Here is a 22,693-nt window from a genome sequence, read left to right as displayed (position 1 = left end):
GATTCGTTAGAAGCAAGGAGCACACAAACAGGGCCCTGGTATCTCATCAAAGATCAGTGGAGTGAAAGACATGAGTATTCTCCACATTCCTTACCTCAGGAACCCAGAGACCGGTTGTACGACCTTGAAAGAGAGAACAGACAGCTTCGTCAATCACAGCAATCGATGAAGGAGGAAATCAGACAACTGGTAAAAATCCAGAAAGGTATGCAAGAGATGCTGATGGGAAACCATCCAAGTCCAGTTCGTCCACTTCCGGAGCAACGGCCTTTAGCTCCATCACCTCCAATACCATCGCCTAGAACCATCTACAGAGAGCCAGAGCGACCTGTCCAACACCCAGCCCCTCAAATGCATCCAGTTCCAGCTCCACGTAAACTTCCTGCCCCACAAAGTAGAGAATATGTAGATGCTACAGATATTGAAGCTCATCCTTCTGCATTACCAGCTCGAAATTACTACCGTGACAGCTTTGCTACTCATGTTCCTTCATCCACACCTCTGATGCCTACTGTCTCCACCCGTTCCCGACCTTTTAGGTCACCAGCAAACCCTAGAGAGTGGCCGACAAGTTTCACCAGACAGGAGACAACCTATAGGGGTCCACAGCCAACTATACCTGATTTCATCCATCGAGATCCTGGAGAATTTACCCGTCTCAAGTTAGCCCTGAGCAATTTGTTGCCAGAAGATGCAACTGAGTTGTTCAAATACCAGGTGCTAATTGATCATCTGAAATTAGTGGAAGCACGCCTGATAGCAGACTCGTTTCTGAACTCACCTACCCCATATACAGACACTATGGAGGCGTTAACTGACAGATATGGGCGTCCTCATCAACTGGCGCTGAACAAGATAGCAGCTGTAATGGATTCTCCAGATATCCAGCCTGGTGATACAAGAAGCTTTGAGTCCTTTGCGCTCCAAGTCCAAGCACTGGTAGGTCTCCTTAAAACTCTGGGCACAGAGGGAGAAGTTGAACTATGCTGTGGTTCCCATGTAGCACGACTTCTCACTAAATTACCTCCTGACCTACGTGCAGCTTTTAGAAGGAGTGTAAGCAATGAACCAGGTGCTCTGTACACACTAATTGATTTGGCGAAGTGGCTGAAGTTTGAGTCATGGTGCCAGGACAATGAGACCTTTGGTGGCAGCAAAACCCAGCGAGACAGAGTCAGACCCAAAGTGGACTCAAGCAGAGACCCCAGATATAAACATAGACCGGCCACAATCCTTCACAGTGTAGATCAGCCAACCACAGCACAGACAGCACAACAATCGGCAAAAGGATTTGAGAAAAGCAATGCTTTCTGTCCGTATTGCGATAACAGAGATCATTATCTGAGCCAGTGCTCCGCATTCCAAGCCCTTACTAAAGATCAAGTTACAAACTGGATAAAGACAAACAACAGATGCTGGAAGTGTGGACGCTGTCATAGATCGGCGCATTGTACACTGAAGAAGCCTTGCCACATCTGCAATGGCAAGCACTTACAGATCCTTCACGATGTCAACACTAAGACAGCAAATGAGGGCACATGTCTGGTGAGTGCTACCACTAAACCAATATTTTTGGACCGACCTCCAAGCTCTAAACGAGTCCTTTTGAAGGTAGTTAGAGTCGTCTTGCATCATAATGGTCAGAGTTTGAACACATATGCAGTGCTTGACGATGGCTCTGAACGCACAATCCTCCTGTCATCCGCAGCCCAACAGCTAGGTCTCACTGGTAAGACAGAGGAATTGGCTTTGAGAACAATCAGGCATGACCTTACTGCACTTAAAGGTAATGCAGTGTCTTTCAGAATTTCAACACCATCTCAACCGCACAAAAGGTATCACATCCAGAAAGCATTCACAGCTGAACCCCTAAGTCTGGCAGAGTACTCTTATCCTGTAACGACTTTGCAACAGAAATACAGCCATTTAAAGGGCCTCCCTCTACAGCCCATCCATAAGGCTTGTCCATTACTGCTGATCGGAGCAGACCATCCCCATCTTATTACCCCTATAGAGCCAGTCCGCCTTGGCCCACCAGGGGGCCCCGCAGCTGTTAAGACACGATTGGGATGGACTCTGCAAGGCCCGGCTCGAGTGTTGGAGGTAATGCTTAACACTCAACAGTGTCTACACGCTACCTTTAGTCCCCCACAGTTAGAGTTATTCAAAAACGTAGAAAGGCTTTGGCAAGCAGATGTCATTCCTATTAAGTCAGAGAGAGAGGTCACACGGTCGAAGCAAGACCAAGAGGCTATGCATCTTCTCCAGACTCAAACCACGAGAGTTGTAGTTGACGGAGTGAACCGATATGCCACCCCCTTACTTCGCAAGAATAACATGCCGCTTCTTCAGGCATCCAAAGATGCAGTGCTGCCTAATTTAAGAAACACTGAAAGGAGCCTTCAAAGAGATCCCATCAAAGCTGCTGCCTACAAGGAAGAAATAAATAAGCTTGAAGTCACTGGATATGCTGTGAAACTTTCTCCAGAGGAAGTCCAGAAAGAGGGTGAGTCATGGTTCCTACCCCATCACCTTGTTCAGCACAATGGCAAGAACCGTATAGTCTTTAACTGTTCATTCCAGTTTCAGGGCCAAGTTCTGAATGACTACCTGCTGCCAGGGCCAGCCCTGGGTCCGTCCTTACTAGGGGTCCTTCTGCGCTTCCGTGAGCATACGGTTGCAGTGAGCGGTGACATCAAAGGGATGTTTCACCAGGTCCGCCTTCTACCTAAAGATAAGCATCTCCTTCGCTTCGTGTGGCGCGACCTGGACAGGAACCAACCTCCCGACATATTCGAGTGGCAGGTACTGCCCTTTGGTACAACATGTAGCCCATGTTGTGCCATTTATGCAGTGCAGCGCCATGTTATGGACCACACAGAACCTGGTGATGAGATGAGATCCACAGTAGAGAGGAACTTCTATGTGGATAATTGCCTGCAGAGTCTTCCATCCCCTCAGGAAGCTAAACAGTTAGTGGATAAACTGTGTGAACTTTTTGCCACCGGAGGTTTCCAACTTCGTCAGTGGGCAAGTAATGTACTCAGTGTGATTGAGCACCTGCCACTCGAAGCACGATCTGATAGTACTGAGCTGTGGTTGTCCCAAGACCGAAATGACCCCCAGGAATCAACCCTAGGATTGAAATGGCTCTGTCAGTCAGATACTTTTGGTTACAAACCTCGTCAAGTAAAGCCAGAACAATGTACCCTGCGCTACATCTATAGAGTACTGGCAACCCAGTATGATCCCCTCGGTTTCATCCTTCCGTTCACCACTCGAACTAAGATGTTAGTCCAAAGACTGTGGGACAAACATCGGGAATGGGATGACCCCAATTTGCCTGAGGATCTCCTGAAATCATGGAAAAACTGGGAAGAAGAACTTCCTACCTTGGCTACTATCACCCTACCTCGTTGTCTCGTGACATCAGATACAGACCAGTCCAGAGTTACCAGACAGATCCATATCTTCTGTGACGCTTCTGAGCAGGCGTATGGGTCTGTAGCCTATTTACGCACAGAAGATTACCACGGCCAAATCCAGCTCGCCTTCATTATAGCGAAATCCAGAGTTGCCCCCAAGCGACGACAGACCATTCCGAGACTGGAATTGTGTGCGGCTTTGAATGGTTCTCAGGTGGCCAAACTCCTCGAAACCGAGCTCACTTTGGAGATCAGTAAGGTGGTCTTGTGGACAGATTCTACAACTGTCCTCGCATGGATTAATTCTGAATCCTGTAGATTCAAAGTGTTTGTCGGAACGAGGATAGCGGAGATCCAAGAACTGACTGCTGGATGTACTTGGATGTACGTGGATTCTCACAACAATCCAGCTGATGACCTCACTCGAGGAAGAACGCTTGAGGAGCTGTCAGTGCCCAACAGGTGGAGCCAAGGTCCATCGTTTTTACTTAGACCAGAACCAGAATGGCCAGTTACCCCTCCTATACAAGCTCCTATGGATAAAGATGAACAACGAAAGGGAATTTTCTGTGGCATTATGACAGAAATTATTTCCCCTAACATTCCTGAACCTGCTAACTATTCTTCTTGGAGTGAGCTGATCGAAGCAACCGTTCAACTACACAAATGTTGTGAACAACCATCAGCGACAGATTACCAGGCTGCAGAAATGCTCATCTTTCAGAAATCACAAATTGACTGCTTCCCTGAGGAGTACAAACTGCTCAAATTAAAAAGACCCATACCCTCAAACAGTCGGCTGTTAACCTTGTCACCAGAATATGACGAGTCCTTCCAGGTCATTCGAGTTGGTGGTCGCCTGCGTCGGGCAGAAGGATTAGAAACATCAGCAATCCACCCCATAGTACTAGATCCTCATCACACAGTCACTAAGCTATTAATAAAGGACTATGACAACAAGCTCTGCCATCCAGGACCAGAAAGAGTATTTGCAGAAATAAGAAGGAACTTCTGGGTATTAAGAGGACGGGAAGCTATCCGTAGGCAGCAACATATGTGTAAAGAATGTAAGAAATGGAAGGCCAAACCAGTCATCCCAAAGATGGCAGATCTGCCACCAGCCAGATTGAGACTCCAGAAACCACCTTTCTATAGCACTGGCATGGACTGCTTTGGGCCATTTCAGATCAAAATTGGCAGACGGTGCGAGAAGAGATGGGGGATCATTTTTAAGTGCCTTACCACACGATGTGTTCACCTTGATCTACTTACCTCCATGGACACTGATTCTTTCCTGATGGCCCTAAGGAGGTTTGTAGCCCGTCGTGGTAAGCCTAGTGAATTGCTCTCAGACCAGGGCACAAACTTTCATGGTGGAGAGAAAGAACTACAGAAGGCCTTTGCATCTCTCAGTCCGCAACTACAACAACACCTGGCTAAGCAGAAAATATCTTTCCATTTCAATCCACCAAATGCTCCACACTTTGGTGGTGCCTGGGAGCGTGAGATTCGTTCTGTCAAAACAGCCCTTCGTATCACCATTGGTTCCCAAACAGTAACTGAAGAGGTTCTCCTGACTGTAATCATCGAAGTGGAAGGGATCCTAAACAGTAAACCGCTGGGTTATACTTCTTCCAGTGTAGCGGACTTTGACCCCATTACGCCCAATTACCTGCTTATGGGGCGGCCTGATAGTTCACTACCACCTGTGGTATATCCCGCCACAGAGCTCATGGGGCGGCGGAGATGGAGGCAATGCCAGGTGCTAACAGACCAATTCTGGTCAAGCTTTATTCGTCACTACTTGCCAACACTCCAGGTTCGTCACAAATGGCATATGGATGTGAGTGACATTTCCCCAGGAACCATTGCCATGATTGTTGACCCACAACTTCCACGTGCCATGTGGCTAGTGGGTAAAGTAGTTAAAACCTTTCCTGGATCAGACGGTCACATCCGAACAGTGGAGATCCAGGTCAAGAATAAAACATATACCCGACCTGTCGCTAGACTAATCCCTCTTCATGACCTGGACGAACAGACCAAAGACTCATAGTCTCCTAACTGACTGTTCCATTAAAGGAGCAAATATGTTCAACATATTTGGGGGCGGCAATGTTGGGAAGGAATGACCAATCAGAGCACAGGTTATTGCGTGCGTCAATACCGTTCTGTTCCGGTTGAGCCGATTGCACGGGTACCACCTAGGTCTCTTCAGAATACGGACTGAATTTAACTTCGCTTGGCTGATGATATGTGTTCAAGTTGTGCGTTAATGACATAATGTAAGTTCATTTATGATTGTTCTTTACCGAATGTATCATATGATTGATAATAATAAGATATGGTGAGTTCGTTTGTGAAGATAAGTGTCGATGCTAAACCCAGCATCTTGCCTAAGCCATTATTACACTTATATTTACTACATTTGGATTCAGTGCAGTAATGGTATTACTGATTGATGTTTCAGTGTGTATAGATGTGGATTTGAATGTCGTATATTTCTGTTCTGTTATTACTTTTAGTTAAGTTATCGGATTGTATGATGACGCAGCAAATAATTCCATTTATGTGCGGCATGCGCCATCTAACGGTAGAAAATGGTACTACTGCAGAGAATTTCATGTTTATAAAGGACAGATAATAGTATAAAAGCTATTCGCTATAGTGAGTGAAGTTGTTAACAATTTCTAATCATTGTTTATTGTTAATTGTTTCAGACCACACCTGCCTAATCCTGTACAGTTACCTCACATATCACTATTGTGAAGAAGATGCCAAGCAATGCCCTGTGATCTGGCTGTGCTGTGCATCATGTTGATCATTTGCAGAACTTTAATTAAAGATTGTTGATTCAAATTCATGCCTCCTGTGTTCTGACCGACACACCAGGGCGAACACAGCTACCCTAAACCAGTACAATACAGTCCTAAACAAACTCAGAACACCCAAAGTTTTTGGTCACTATGTAATCCCTAAATTGTCAGATGTGTCGTTTCATAGTTTAGACCATTTAACTATTATTTTAAAATGTGAAAAACAATACAAACAAAGTGTGTCCAAAACGTATCGGTAGTGTATCCCTACAGAAATTTTCTCAGTCATTTGAAAATCTACTGCTATGGTTTCTTTCATTGTGTTAAAAGAGAAAGATCTTTCACCCTGAGAAAGACAATGTCAAACCGTGTCCACAAGGGGGAGACAGACACTCTGTAAGTGTGGCCAGACTTCTAATATCTATCATCATCCTCTGGAAAAATAAAAAATAAAAATCTCACAATAGCCAAAAGAACGTAAATCCAGAATAAGAACTTAAAATGACAGAAATAAAACTTCAAATGTCTTGGTATTATGAATTCAGCAAAATTCCTCTGTCAGTCACGGACCTCATGAGATGGTTTAAACCCTCTGCACATTTTAAATCTATCACAGTGTGAATTCTTTCCATTAGTTTGACACAGCTTTGACCGTTAAAGCAGGAGAAATGCATGACGGATGGGGAGGTTTTTGGAGCACTTGCAGCATTCCTGAAAAAAACATTTGGATGGTTTTGTGAGAAAAGTTTTAAAATAGTTTCCTCTGGAATAGCTTTGCTCCCTTGACAGATGTTTTGCTTGTGTAATAAGACAAGCAAGATTTCTAGCAGAGCTTCAATGCTTGCACAGGTGAATGATCTGACAGAACCTTGCATGTTTTTGGAACAAGATGATCTTATACACTACCAGTTAAAATGTTTAATGTTAACCAAGCCTGCACTTATTTGATCCAAAATACAGCAAAAGCAGTACAATTTAGAAATATTTTTACTATTTAAAACATTTCTATTTTAAAATATAATTTATTCCTGTGATCATAAAGTTTCAGCATCACTACTCTAGTCTATAGTGTCACATGATCTTTCAGAAATCATTCTAATATGCTGATTTCTTGTTCAAGAAACATTTTTTTATTATAAATATTTGTATAACAGTTAAGTACATTTTTTTCAGGATTCTTTGAATAGAAAGATCCAAAGATCAGCATTTATCCAAAATTTTTAACATTATACACTAAACCATTCAAAAGCTTGATCAAAAGCTTGATGATAAATACATTTATAATGTTACAAAATATTTCTATTTCAGATAAGTGCTGTTCTTCTAAACTTCATCAAAGAAACCTGAAAAAAATACTTTAACCGTTTTCAACATAATAAAAAAAAGTATCATTTTTGAGCAGAAAATCTGAATATTAGAATGATTTCTGAAGGATCATGTGACTTAAGTAATGATGCTAAAAATTCAGCTTTGAAATCAAAGGAATAAATTACATTTTTTAATATATTCAAATAGAAAACAGTTCTTTTTAATAGTGAAAACATTACAAAGTTGTACTGTTTTTGCTGCACTTTGGATCAAATAAATGCAGGCTTGGTGAGCAGAAGAGACTTCTTTAAAAGAACTTTAAAAATCCTACCGTTCAAAAACTTTTCACTCGTATTGTAAGTGAACTAATACCCATCACCCATCTAAACTCATAGTTCAGACTGATAAACATTTCCAAATAGCATGTATATATTTTGAAATGTGATTAGAACAGGTTTGATGTAGCCTTTGCTGTTTAGTCTACAAAAAGAATTTCTTTTCAGAACAAGTGGCCAACAGATTTCATAATACTTCACTTATATAGAGTTTTATATAATTAACACTGAATTAATTTTATATGATCAGTTTTTAAAGTTTTTAAATTTCAGTAATTTTGTTACACGGTTCGACATTTTAATTAGTTTTATTATTAATACTACTATTTAGATTTAATTGGTTTTAATGTTAAGATTTAGTTTTAGTACTAGTTTTAGTAGTACGTAAACTTATTTTATTACACTTTTTGAGACTGGAAAGATTAAGCTTTTAAATTTTATTTCAGCTTTATTTAAAAAAAATTAAAAATAAATAAGTTTTAGTTAAAACAACATTGCTAGCATACAATTTTTAGCACAGATGACTGTCTGCGTTATGTCAGGCTGTCATGAACACAATATAACACTCTGAGGTGTTTCATCCCCTAAAAAAAAACAACAACAAGAACAACTAAAAACACAGTTTTACCTTTCTCTGATGAAGTCTGATAGCTCCTTGCTGGATATCTGGCCATGTTTCATGTTGTGGTACAGTACATCAAATCCATTGTTTTTATCGCCCTGCCAAAGAAAACATTCAAATGATTTAAAAGCAACATTAGAGCAAAATCATTTTTTCCTAATAAAAGCAAGAAGCAACATTAAGAATGGTCATCACTGGTGCAGACATTTGTTTACCAATTTTGGTTTCTCAACAATCATTGCTGTCATGTTCTGAATGGCATCTAGCTGACTCCTTAAAGCAGACTGGTCCACCATATTCATCCGCAACATGCTTTCTGTGTTTTTTGCCCGTTTTCGTAAGAGTCAGCGCTGTAAGCTTGGTCTGAATTGTGTAAAGGGTTTCAACCATGGTTACAATGCTACAAGTGTCCGATATCAGCGTTTTAAAAATGCAAGCGCTAAACTACTGCATAATTCAGATCTGAAGCCTGACACCACCTCTAATTTTGAAATGATGGAAACATATATCTTTTTTAAAGTAGTGATATGAGTAAAGGTTAGATACATTTTACTAAATATTTTGCTGGTCATGCATATCAACACATGCTTTATGTACATGCCTTAGAAGAGAGAGATGTTTGCGTAAATGCTATACAAACACGAACATGTACAGTACTATAGTGTGCCAAGGGTGTCACCTCTCCTCTGCTTATCAAATTATGGCTGAAAACGAATAGATACAAATAATATTTACAAATGCTTGGTTCTATTATGTTACTTTTTTGGGTGGCAACAACGTGATTGGGATTTAAAGTGCATGCCGGTCATTTCATATTAATATGAATAACAATAATAAGGCTGTGTTTGCTTTGCTTAGCTTAGCATATCTGCTCTGACTGACTATAAATACAGCTGTCATCCATGCCAGCGTGGTACAACAGACATAATCAATCATATGCTTTCCAAGGCCTTTTTACCCAAGCAAATCATCTACAGGTAATATATCAGATTAATGAACCAAACCAAAACAAGCTCAATTGTAAGCTATTTTATTAGCATTTCTCAAAAGCCAACTGTGAAAATAGACAATCTGGCCCACCACAAGAGTTCAACCAGTGATTCAAAGAGAAGCGCAAGAGGAAAAGGAAAAAAATCTATAATCATTGTAGTCACGCAATAATGTTCTAATTAAATGAACTCTTTAAAATTAAGTAAACACAGAAATAAAAATGTAAAATGTAATTTATTTCTGTGATGCAAAGCTGAATTTTCAGCTTTAGTGACACATGATCCTTTAGAAATCATTAAAATATTCTGATTTGCTGTTAAAGAAACATTTATTATTAATGTTATCAATGCTCAAAATGGTTGTGCTGCTTAAAGGAACACTCCACTTTTTTTTGGAAATAGGCTCATTCTCCAACTCCCCCCTGAGTTAATAAGTTGAGTTTTACCGTTTTGAAATCCATTCAGCCGTTCTCCTGTTCTGGCGATATCACTTTTAGCATAGCTTAGCATAGATCATTGAATCCAATTAGACCAATAGCATCGTGTTCAAAAATGACCAACGAGTTTCCATATTTGTCCTATTTAAAACTTGACTCTTCTGTAGTTAAATCATGTACTAATACCGGTGGAAAATGTAAAGATGTGATTTTCTAGGCCGATAAGATTAGGAACTACACTTCCATTCCGGCGTAATAGTCAAGGAAGTTTGCTGCCGAAGTTAACATAGCCGAAGCAGGCGCAGTAATATCATGCAGCACATGTGCAAATGCTAAGCTAGCTGGGAACTAATTTTAGGTGCTGCGTGATATTACTCCGCCTGCTTCGGCCATGTTACGGCAGCAAACTTCCTTGACTATTACGCCGGAATGGAAGTGTAGTTCCTAATCTTATCGGCCTAGAAAATCGCATCTTTACATTTTCCGCCGGTATTAGTACACAATATAACTGCAGAAGAGTCAAGTTTTAAATAGGACAACTATCGAAACTCGTTGGTCATTTTTGAACGCGATGCTATTGGTCTCATAGGATTCAATGATCTATGCTAAGCTATGCTAAAAGTGATATTGCCAGAACAGGAGAACGGCTGAATGGATTTCAAAATGGTAAAACTTAACTTATTAACTCGGGGGGAGTTGGAGAATGAGCCTTTTTCCAAAAAAAGTGGAGTGTTCCTTTAATATTTCAATGAAAGTGTTATACATATTCTTTTCAGGATTCTTTGATTAATTCTAAAGTCAAATGAACAGAATTTATTTGAAATATAAATTTTTGTAACATCATTGTCGATAAGGTTCATTACTTAACATGAACTAAGAATGAACAATACTTCTGCAGCATTTATTAATGTTAGTTAGTTAAATGTTAATTTCAACATTTACTAATGCATTATTAAAATCAAAAGTTGTGTTTGTTAACATTATTTAATAGACTGTGAACAAACATGAACAACGAATGACGTATGATGTATTTTTATTATCTAACATTAACAAAGATGAAAGAATAGTGCAATAAATGTATTGTTGACTGTTGGTTCATGTTAGTTAATACATTAACTAATGTTAACAAATGACACCTTCTTGTAAAGATTTACCGAAATGTCTTTACTGACACTTTTGATCAATTTAATGCATCCTTTCTAAATAAAAATAATAATTTTGTTAAAAAAAAAAAAAACGTTTTAATGGTAGCATATCTCAATTGAAACTACTTTCACCAGATTCTTTCTTAGGGAAAATCAGGGTATTTCAGAGAAGAATCTAGAAAAATATTTTAAACTGATATGAACACTACCTACGCAAAAAGACATTAACATAAATCAATAAAAGGAAGGATGAAGCTCTGCTCTCATGTTTATGCTGTGTAACTTCCACATCAGCTTTTGTGGACACAGCAAATATCACACAGTGTGTGTGCGTTTCCTGTAGCGCAAAGACAACTGAGACCTGTGTGAGATTGAAAGATTGTAAAATTGTGTGTGTATGTGTGTTGAAAGAACAGCAACAGGAAAGCCAAGCGCTACAGAAGTGACCGAGGAATGCAGTGATATTAAAAAATACAATAGGAAAACAACAACAAACTCAGGAAAATGCTTTGGGCGTCTGCTCTTTGAATACCAGCACACCAAAATGCCAGTCTGTTTTGTGATTGGTTCATGCAGCCCACATAATCGCGAGTAAAGAGACTAGGTTAAGCAACGTTTCACACAGGTAAATGTCACGACCAAAACAATAACGTGCTAGAATGCCAACTGCTTCAAAGTCACAGAAAACAGTTTTACTTCTAATATTCAAGTGCAAACACAAGACGATGTAATTATCACATTCACTCTCTGAAAAACAAATCTAGCTACAATGACATTGCCAAAATGACATCAAATATCTGTGACCTGCTAGAAATCCATGACGTTAGCAAAAGAGAAGTTCAGAGAAGTTCGATAAACACCAGACACACTGCAGATGAGGAACCAAACATGCAGTTTGAAGTTGCTAATTTGAGCGTAGGAACCTGCTCACTGACTCTGATGTTGTGCCTTTGTGTATGTTTGTGTTTCTGTGAGGGGGTTTAAACCACAATCTCGCTCAGGTCAAACCAAACAGAATTCATATTTAAAGCCAAAACACACAAGAAGACAAGACATGAAGGTACAAATGTGCACATTTGTGCTTGGCTTGACTGAGTACATATGTGCTTGTTCATGCAGCTGGTCTCACAAACTAAGTGAGGTTTCCAATACAGAGACCCTGACTGCAAACATAGGCGTAATTGTTTTCATACTGCAAAAACTGTATTTTCTATGGCCCTACACCTACCCTACACCTAAACCTAGCCCTCACAGGAGATTGTGCACACTTTTACTTCCTCAAAAAAACTCATTGTGCATGATTTATAAGCCTGTTTCCTCATGGGGACCTAAGAAATGTCCCCACAAGGTCAAAATCTACTGGTATTCCTATCCTTGTGGGGACATTTGGTCCCCATAACGTGATGAATACCAGGTACACACACACACACACACACACACACACACACACTTTACTTAGAAATGAGGACATTCCATTGACTTCTACCGTTTATATAGCTAATTATAAATACAATAAAAGATCCCACACCCTAAATCCAACCCTAACAGACAACTTTCTGGTTTCACATACAAGCCGTAAACCTAGTCCCAGACTAAAACGCAAGTCTGAGATGTTTCAGCTGAAAGAAACTTGCACTGATTGATCTTAAAACATGTCAGTGTAGGGCTGTCGTGATTCGTCAGTTAGTTTTTTTTTTTTTTTTTTTTAATCTTCGATTTAATTATGTCTGCATCAAGTAACCGGCAAAATACCAGAAGTGGTGCATTCACAGCATGCTTCTCCACACGAACTGTTATCATTTACATGTGTGGAGCGTCTCAAACTCCATCTTTCCATGTTGTTGTAAGTTTGGGTTTAATATAATGTTCATCTGGGAACACAATGTGCGCCATTTCATCAGATTTGTAAGGTAAATCATTTATCAGCCTATGCAAACTCAGGAGAATACATCAGTATCTTTTTCATTATACTTTATATCTTTATATAAGTGTTCATCGTGATTTCAAAATGAAAGTTTAAATCCTCACTGAATTTACACTTCTTTTTGATGTCTACATATTCATTAAAATAATGTGGCTATAGCATTTCTGTGCTAGAGATGTGGCCAAATATTAAATTAAGTGGACATTTGATTTAAATGTTTAGTCAATATTAAACAAGGTTTAGATCACGCAGTAAAGTGTAAAAACAATCGTCAGGCTGTAGGTGCCCTAGGCAGGCCTTTGTTGTAATGTGTAATGTACATTAGCTCTATTGTTTATAATACATTATGTATTTCAGCAGTTTTGTAAAATAAAATCATATGATTTCTTGCTTTTAATTCTTTATTTGAACTAATTCTTTTTGTCTCATTACTATATGTATTTTAAGTAATTTAAAGGCTATCGTTCACTTAGATCTATTTTTATTACCAAACTTTTTTTTAAATAATTATAGGGCCCTATGAAATCTGTTTTATTTCCAAATTCAGTTTTTTTTTCTGATTTAATTTTTCTATTCTCTGTTTTTTTTTATTTATTTATTTATTTATTTTAATCAAAAGGCATGTCTAATTAATTAAGTTTTACAGTTTTATTTTTTACCAAATTATTTTCCATTACTTCTCTGGATTCCATTTTAATGATTCCATTAATATGTACAGTCGTGGCCAAAAGTTTTGAGAATGACACAAATATTAGTTTTCACAAAGTTTGCTGCTGAACTGCTTTTAGATCTTTGTTTCAGTTGTTTCTGTGATGTACTGAAATAGAATTACAAGTACTTCATACGTTTCAAAGGCTTTTATCGACAATTACATGACATTTATGCAAACAGTCAGTATTTGCAGTGTTGGCTCTTCTTTTTCAGGACCTCTGCAATTCGACTGGGCATGCTCTCAATCAACTTCTGGGCCAAATCCTGACTGACAGCAACCCATTCTTTCATAATCACTTCTTGTCAGAATTAGTGGGTTTTTGTTTGTCCACCCGCCTCTTGAGGATTGACCACAAGTTCTCAATGGGATTAAGATCTGGGGAGTTTCCAGGCCATGGACCCAAAATTTCAACGTTTTGGTCCCCGAGCCACTTAGTTATCACTTTTGCCTTATGGCACGGTGCTCCATCATGCTGGAAAATGCATTGTTCTTCACCAAACTGTTGTTGGATTGTTGGAAGAAGTTGCTGTTGGAGGGTGTTTTGGTACCATTATTTATTCATGGCTGTGTTTTTGGGCAAAATGTGAGTAAGACCACTCCCTTGGATGAGAAGCAACCCCACACATGAATGGTCTCAGGATGCTTTACTGTTGGTATGACACAGGACTGATGGTAGCGCTCACCTTTTCTTCTCTGGACAAGCCTTTTTCCAGATGCCCCAAACAATCGGAAAGAGGCTTCATCGGAGAATATGACTTTGCCCCAGTCCTCAGCAGTCCATTCGCCATACTTTTTGCAGAAGATCAATCTGTCCCTGATGTTTTTTTTTTTGGAGAGAAGTGGCTTCTTTGCTGCCCTTCTTGACACCAGGCCATCTTCCAAAAGTCTTGGCCTCACTGTGCGTGCAGATGCGCTCACACCTGCCTGCTGCCATTCCTGAGCAAGCTCTGCACTGGTGGCACTCCGATCCCGCAGCTGAATCCACTTTAGGAGACGATCCTGGCGCTTGCTGGACTTTCTTGGACGCCCTGAAGCCTTCTTAACAAGAATTGAACCTCTTTCCTTGAAGTTCTTGATGATCCTATAAATTGTTGATTTAGGTGCAATCTTAGTAGCCACAATATCCTTGCCTGTGAAGCCATTTTTATGCAACGATGGAAGAACAATGATTTCAAGCATCACCCTCCTTTTAACATGTCAAGTCTGCCATTCTAACCCACTCAGCCTGACATAATGATCTCCAGCCTTGTGCTCTAGAGTGCGGATCGGGCCGCATTTTTCTGTCCGAGCCCGGCCCGAGTCCGACAGAGCAGTAACCGAACCCGACCCGAGCCCGACAAGCATTAAGATATTTATGTCCGAGCCCGATCCCAGCCCGACACAGTTAAAATCTCTTTTTTCACTCATACTAATGACACATGCACTTTTTTTGTGTGGAAAGCCCGCTTTTATTAAGCAACTGTAAAAAGAGCGTACGGAAATGTCAACAGATGAGAGCATCAGTGCACACTGGGCAAAAAGCGCCGTTATAACACGGGCGCACTATCGCGCTGAGGTGACCGAGCCCGACCCGAACCCGAGCATCCTTTCTAAATATCTGTCCGAACCCGGCCCGACCCGTCGGGTTCCGTCGGGTACCGTCGGGCTCGGCTCGGGTATCCATCCTCTATTGTGCTCGTCAACATTCTCACCTGAGTTAACAAGACGATTACTAAAATGATCTCAGCAGGTCCTTTAATGACAGCAATGAAATGCAGTGGAAAGTTTTTTTCAGGATTAAGTTCATTTTCATGGCAAAGAAGGACTATGCAATTCATCTGATCACTCTTCATAACATCCTGGAGTATATGCAAATTGCTATTATAAAAACTTAAGCAGCAACTTTTCCAATTTCCAATATTTATGTAATTTTGGCCACGACTGTATATTAATATGTATATCTGTATATGTATATTAATATGTATATATTAATATCCATTAATATTTTAATAATCAAAAGCATCTCCAATTAATTGATTTTATTAAAAATAAAATGTTAAGTAAAATCGTTTTTTTTTATTTATGGGAAATTAGTCATTTAGATTAATCAATATAAAATAGTTATTAGTGGCAGCCCTATGTCAGTGTCAGTGTTTTGTCTCAAGATGCACACCAGTCATGTTTTTTTTTTTTTTTTTTATCTAAGGCACATTTATAAAAATTACCTAAATATCCTAATTGAACTATGGCCTAATCCTGGCTTAGCCTAAGCCCTGTCTGTGAAACTTTTTTCTTATACAATTTTCACAAATTAGGAGGCCTCCTCAACTCAAAAGAGGTTTTGTCAGATTTAGCTCACTTCTGGGTACAAATTTGACCCAAAAAATATGGTTAAGTACGTACACATAAACTTCTTTCTTGGAAGCTCAAATCAAGAATGCCTACTTGGAAATGTTCTTACATTTTAAAAATATTCCACCTTCATAAATCTACTCTTGCATGGTAATCTACTCTTGCATGGTCATCTTCTTACTTCTTTACTTCATTCTAGCACCATATTCACCTGGAGAAATTCATAACAAATCCTCTCAAACTGGGACCCTGTTTTTGTATTTCCATATAAAACTAGTAGCCGTCCCATTAGGCCACTGTATAACTTAAATTTATATCTTGTTCATGTTGTGGTTAGGGATTTTTCCTTCTTGCTTATGTATTATATTCGCTTTCTCTGATATTAAGCATTGTTAAAGGGATAGTTCACCCAAAAATGAAAATTCTGTCATTAATTGCTCACCTTCATGTCTTTCCAAAACCGTAATGGTGCGTTCACACCGCACACTTTGTCTGCGTCAGGCAACGCTCCCAACGCATCTAGTTTTTTGCACACTTCCCCTGAATAAACCATGGCAAACTATTGGGACTGGGCATTTTGGAATCCTCTCATGACCATGTTTCGCTAGCTAACAAAATGGGAAATAATTACGTTGAGAAAAGATTTGACATCCCGATCTCTTCAGCGATCTTCATCCAAGCAAGTTCCTCTACATTCCTGTCTTTATACAACAACGAGGACGGATCATACAATTCTCTGCGATTGCAGACGGCTAGAATAATTTTTGGGTGAACTAACCGTTTAAATACTAGCAAAATATGTACGTACAGGGTTTTGAAAAAAAAAAAAAAAGTGTACTGCATCCATTTCAATTTTCTATGGCCCTTATTTTATTTATTTATTAAAATAAATCCAGTGGTACTTGACAAAATGCACACACAAATTCAAAAACAAACAACCCAAAAATACTTAATTCTTTACAACTACCATTTGCACAAATTTAGGCACCATCTTACACTGCTGCAATCTATTACTATACACTCTGTCCCCTACATACTAGTTTTAAAATAGCTTTGAATGTATTAGCTTCTTGCAAATGTGTCCTTGTAAGCGAGATAACAACACACACAGTCAGGGCAAGTTAACTGCCTAATTTAATGCATGGTTTAGTCCACAGCCATCTGCTGAACCTATAAAGGTTTAATAAACATTACAAAGCATGCTAAAATCGGCATAGCTGACACAGTCTGGCTTCTCATTAGAATCAGTTGAACAGAGAACACAGATCTGAATGTGATTACATTAGTATGCATTACATGTATCTCGAGCGATGAAGACTAGGAAATAAAACAACTTCACTCACAGTGCCAAATAAGATTTACTTCTTCCTCCTAACAGAGACAGTTTTCTTTTAATATATATTAGATAATATATGGCCTTTATCTAATGTTATATAAATTATCTTATTCTAACATGATCTAATACAATAAAGACCTTCTTTCACAAAGATTTTGAAGCAAAAGAGCAATATAATAATAAATGTCCGTCTCCGGCAATGAATATTAGATAAAATACACTTTATGCAAACCATAAATCCAATGCACAACTGCACCTGTTAAAATGACTTTGTAAATGGAAGATTACTCAGATAATCAAATCAGTAAATAGCTGTTCAAAACCTAAAAGCAGAGCAAGCATAATTTCATTTACAAACACTTACAGTAGCTCAATTACTGACCACACTGCCGTTCTGAGAGCAAGTATCTGTATGATAAATCAACAATGAGCAGAGCAAAACATTTAGACATCAACAGTGTCAAAGTTCAGCTCAATCCCTTTCACTACAACTCTGAGTCCCTCACATGACCTTCTGAACTCCCCCTGTTTAAGCAGAGTGAACTGCCTGGACATCTGTCCTACAGACACTGCATTGTGAAACAATGCAAACGCGCCACATTCAAATGCATTAAAGACAAAGCCCAGTCCAGTGACACAATATTTGTTAAAAAGGAGTATATTAAAATTCGGTTAATCATCCAATGTCCTGCCCTGGAAAAAAACAGAACAAATAAAGAGCTTTAACACCCTGAAGCTGAACATGCTTCCCTTTTTATAACTTAAATCTTTATTTATGCAGTCATTTAATCTGCTTAAACCCCGTTCCTTCAAAATTGACTGTATCAGAGAACAACATGCATATTTCAAAATCCAAACAACTGATGGATAGAATCAAGTCCCTGCCCATCTTTTTTTGTGATAATCCATTACACTTGGAAGAATAGCACTTAATATCTTTCAGTTCTTTTCTGATTGTCTCCATGCTGTACGTCACCAGTCAAAAGTTTTCGAACAGCAAGATTTATATTTAAAAAGTCTCTTCTGCTCACCAAGCCTGCATTTATTTGATCTAAAGTACAGAAAAACAGTACAATTTTGTAGGGCTGTAACGTCCCAGTCGATTAGTCGATTAATTGGTCGATACGGTCTGGTTCGACCAAAATTCTGATTGGTCGATTTTTTGCCGCGCTCATTTCATCAGGTGGAAAGCACTAATTGTGTTATATTATATTAGCATTGCAGTCATTAGGATAACAGAGGTAGTAAAACGTGGTTCAGGCTGAAATAATTACGATGTATCATAATCGGTCTGTATATAGGAAACATAAGCATTCACCTCTGTAACATCTATATGCGTTAATCAGAATTACGATGCGATCAAATGGCGCCAAACATACGCACGTGAATTACACGCGCATCACTTCTCCGCATTCAATATGAACTGAACTACAACATCACCTGATGACAACGGTCAGACATACAGCGGTAACATTATTGCAGTATGAGGGGTAAAGAAAGATTCATTCATTTACATTCATGCACGCACATTTACAACTCACTCACTGACGATAGCAGAGAATGAAACCGAAAGTAACTTAAACAACTCCGGCGCAACTCCAGTCAGCGCTCTGTACACGCACAATTTAATCAAATGCCAATAGCAGGTCTACCTTTACAAAACGAATAAGGAATTTAGTACATAGATAATTAATTAAATTAGCACCATAGTATCGTGTATCGGCGATCTCTCAGACTGACACTAGTAAAAGCTTTATTCGTGTCTCAGCCGCGAAGCTGAGCTCTTATGTTCAGCCTCGTTCTGTGCGAGCTGCGCAGAGCGGCTGAAATGATAGTGTCTGACAGTTATACTTATATGACAAAAATAATTTTCTAATATGTTGCACATTACTCAAAAGTTCTTGTGATATCACTAGTTGACAACATAGTACTGTTTTTTCAGAAATCACAGGCTATGATATTGCGCAGGTGCACGCGATGCACCGCTGTCAGAGACGACAGACTCGTGTGTCAGACTCATTTCAGTGCAAAATAATTAGGTCAAAAACGATTTAATATACTGCAAATAGTCTATTAGTTTTTTGTTTATTTAAAATTAATTTAGGCAGACAACAAGGCTACCAAGTACTGAGCACAGTGCGTATCTAATTAATGTAACGTACTTTTTTTTTTTTTTTCTCCACAACGTCTTTTTTAGTCGATTTTTAGTCGAAAGTTTCAGGACTTCAGTCGACCAAGATTTTCTTTGGTTGATTACAGCCCTACAATTTTGAATGTTTATACCATTTAAAATAACTGTTTTCTATTTGAATGTGATTTTAAAGCTGAGTTTTTAAGTATCACTACTCCAGTCACATGATCCTTCAGAAATTATTCTAATATTTTGATTTGCTGCTCAAAAAAACATTTATTATTATTATTATTATGTTTAAAACAGCCGAGTAAAACTTTTTCAGGTTTCTTTGATGAGTAGAAAGTTCAGAAGAACGGTGTTTATTTGAAACAGAAATCTTCAGTAACATTATAAATGTCTTTATCATCACTTTTGATTATTTTAAAGCATCACTGCTAAATAAAAGTATTCATTTCTATTATTTCTTTCTCGAAAAAAGTATACTGACTCCAAGCTTTTAAAGCGCTTTATTTCAAATAAATGCTGATCTTCGGATCTTTCTATTAATCAAAGAATCCTGAACAAAAATTTGCTCAACTGTTTTAAATATTGATAACAACAATAATAAAAAAATGTTTCTTGAACAGCAAATCAGCATATTGGAATGATTTCTGAAGGATCATGAGACACTGAAGACAAGAGTATGCTGAAAATTTTGTTTTGACAACAGGAATGAAATACATTTTTAAAATATATTTTAAAAAACATATTCAAATAGAAAGCAGTTATTTTAGTAAAAATGTTTCACAATGTCACTGCTTTTGCTGTGTTTTGAATCAAATAAACACAGGCTTGGTTAGCAGAAGAGACTTCTTTAAAAAAACATTAAAAATCTTACTGTTCAAAAACCTGTTAACCTGGCACTGTATACTTGAATACTGCTGACTAATTGCTTGAGATGCTCCTCGTTTGTAAATGGCTTTGGATAAATGTAAACGTAATCGGAAAAAAACATGCATGTAAATATGATCAATAACAGTTTTGACATTTTACACTCCATATATGATTAACAGAAAGACCTCTACACCTAGAAACTAAAATGGAATATCTGCAATATGACTCAACCGGATATTGAATTTCCGTAAACAGGTATCTTCTGACTGTAACAAGTCTGAACATCCACCAACCAAACTAAAAGAGAAGAAAGTAATATATCAGCAAATGTCAAAAGCTCACTAGAAAGTTCACACAGTGTTTTACAGCAAGAGAGGAAATCTGTGGTTAGATGTGTTTGACTAAAGGAAACAAGACTAAGAGGTTTCCTTCAAGCACTCCTTTGTTGTGGGAGGTTTAGGGTAAGTCGTCACACCTGCGGGTGTCAAGCACTGGAGGGCAGAGACGATTGATTTCAAAAGATGATGATGTCATTGCAGATAAATATCAAGCCTATTTTGACAGTCTGACCTTCCCTGCATTCATTTCTTGAGCTTGACAGCTTCAGTGAAGCAAAGAAGTGTGGCTCTCAGGGTGTGGGGTATATGTGTGTATGTCTGTGCCCTGCATTACAAGCACACAGCTGATCATAGGCGTCCCTGTTTCACTGAGCCCTCGACACAAAGACCTGATTGAGAACAAGACTCCACAGCTCTGCAATCCCTCATCTCTCTTCATCTCCCCCCCATCTCCTGTTTTGACAGTCACGGCTTCCAGCCGCACACTTTCTCACCCTGCTCAGCTTAACACTTCTGCAAGTCAGGTGTGGTTTAATGGTTAAACCGTGGTCATATCCGGCACATGACAACAGAGGAATCTGGAAGTTTGGAATTTAAGAGATAATAAAGATTGTGCATGATCACACCTGAAAGCATATGCGTTCATTGTAATTAAAGTGATGAAAATTCCATTAGCAGTTACTCACACACTCATCTTACTCTCTCTTTCTATCTAATGCTGAACACGAAAGAATATCATTTAAAGAATGTAAGTAACCAAACCTTTTTGGTGTCCACTGACTTCCACTGTATGGACAAAAAATGTTCTTCAAAAATGTTGAAAAATGTCATACAGTTTTGGAATGACATGAGGCTGAGTAAACTATGACAGAATGTTGTTTTAGCTGACTATACTTTTAACAACCCTTTTGGCTTTGTATTAAAACAAAGTCACACAGGTTTGGAACGACATGAGGGTGAATAAGCGATGACAGATTTTTTGGGGGGGTGATGCGTCCTTTTACGAAGCAAATTATGTCTGATAAGGAGGTATGTCCTGAGGTAACAACTCATACAGAATAATAAAACGACAAACACGAGCACATATTAGGTCTATAGTAAAGCCATGACAATACTAACTATAACCAAAGTAATTAAAATAACGAAAATTATTATCTCCGGGGTTATTGAATACATGACTCACATATGAATTCTTGAACTGTACAACTACACAATAAAAAACAACATTATTAGACATTCTGGCCTCCGGTTTAACTTCATTACGGAAGACCTAGAACAGGACAGCATTGTGATTGACAGGCGTAACATCCAATGCTGTTGCAGAACGGGATCATTAACATTCCAAGACGTTGATCGACAGCCAATCAGATTGAACAGAGGTGGAACGTAACTGGTTGTCTGTGTCAAATGGGTGTAATGAGGCCCAATCCCCGGTCTAGCTGGACGGCATTCTCCGAGAAAAGTGAGGGGGGCAACAGGCCAGTAGGCTGTGGTGTTTGCCTCGACCATGTTTTACCGGTATTATCCGAACAACGGGCGGCGCGAATCAAAACATGAAGAATAGCCCCAGAAATCAAGCATATCATAGCAATTTAAAGAATGACAGACGAGTAGAGCTGAGTTGTCCTAAACAAGCAAAGCCAAATAAGAGCACAGCATAAGCAACCTACCCAGAAATTTTCCAGGAAATAGGGCGTTATCATCTTGCTGTCCTCCCTGCTTCACAGCACCGCTTCTTCTTAATTTGAATTGCCTCAGTTGGCACAGTTTAATCCTCCGTCCTCCCCCCGATGTTGTTGTGTCTGGTGGTTTTTCTCTTTTTTCCTGCTCTTCTGCTGGGTTTTCCTCCCTCTGAACACGACTCCACCTCCTTACTTGCTTTTCACCCGGCCCCCTCCACTAGTTCAGTATTTCATTGAGGTATGTATATGAAGAAACTGCGACGCCAGTGGCGGTTTCGTGAATTGA

General features: G+C 39.0%; 1 protein-coding gene across 5 annotated transcripts in view; it reads right to left on the bottom strand.

The window, feature by feature from the left end:
- The window catches only part of fcho2 (FCH and mu domain containing endocytic adaptor 2), a 77,478-nt gene extending 54,904 nt beyond the window's left edge, over positions 1-22,574 (bottom strand). For all 5 annotated transcript variants that reach the window (XM_073839677.1, XM_073839679.1, XM_073839678.1 and 2 more), the window contains exons 1-2: positions 22,396-22,574; positions 8,513-8,604 (exon numbers count right to left, since the gene is read on the bottom strand). In XM_073839677.1, coding sequence (XP_073695778.1) covers positions 8,513-8,604; positions 22,396-22,428 — 125 coding nt within the window. In that variant the 5' untranslated portion in view covers positions 22,429-22,574. The remainder of the gene's footprint in view (positions 1-8,512; positions 8,605-22,395) is intronic.
- Between the last annotated feature and the right edge of the window lie 119 nt (positions 22,575-22,693).

Source organism: Garra rufa, chromosome 5 (assembly GCF_049309525.1).
Source record: "Garra rufa chromosome 5, GarRuf1.0, whole genome shotgun sequence".
NCBI classification, from domain to species: Eukaryota; Metazoa; Chordata; class Actinopteri; order Cypriniformes; family Cyprinidae; genus Garra; species Garra rufa.
Note: the sequence above shows the minus strand (reverse complement) of the source record. Positions and strands in the feature narration are given on the sequence as shown.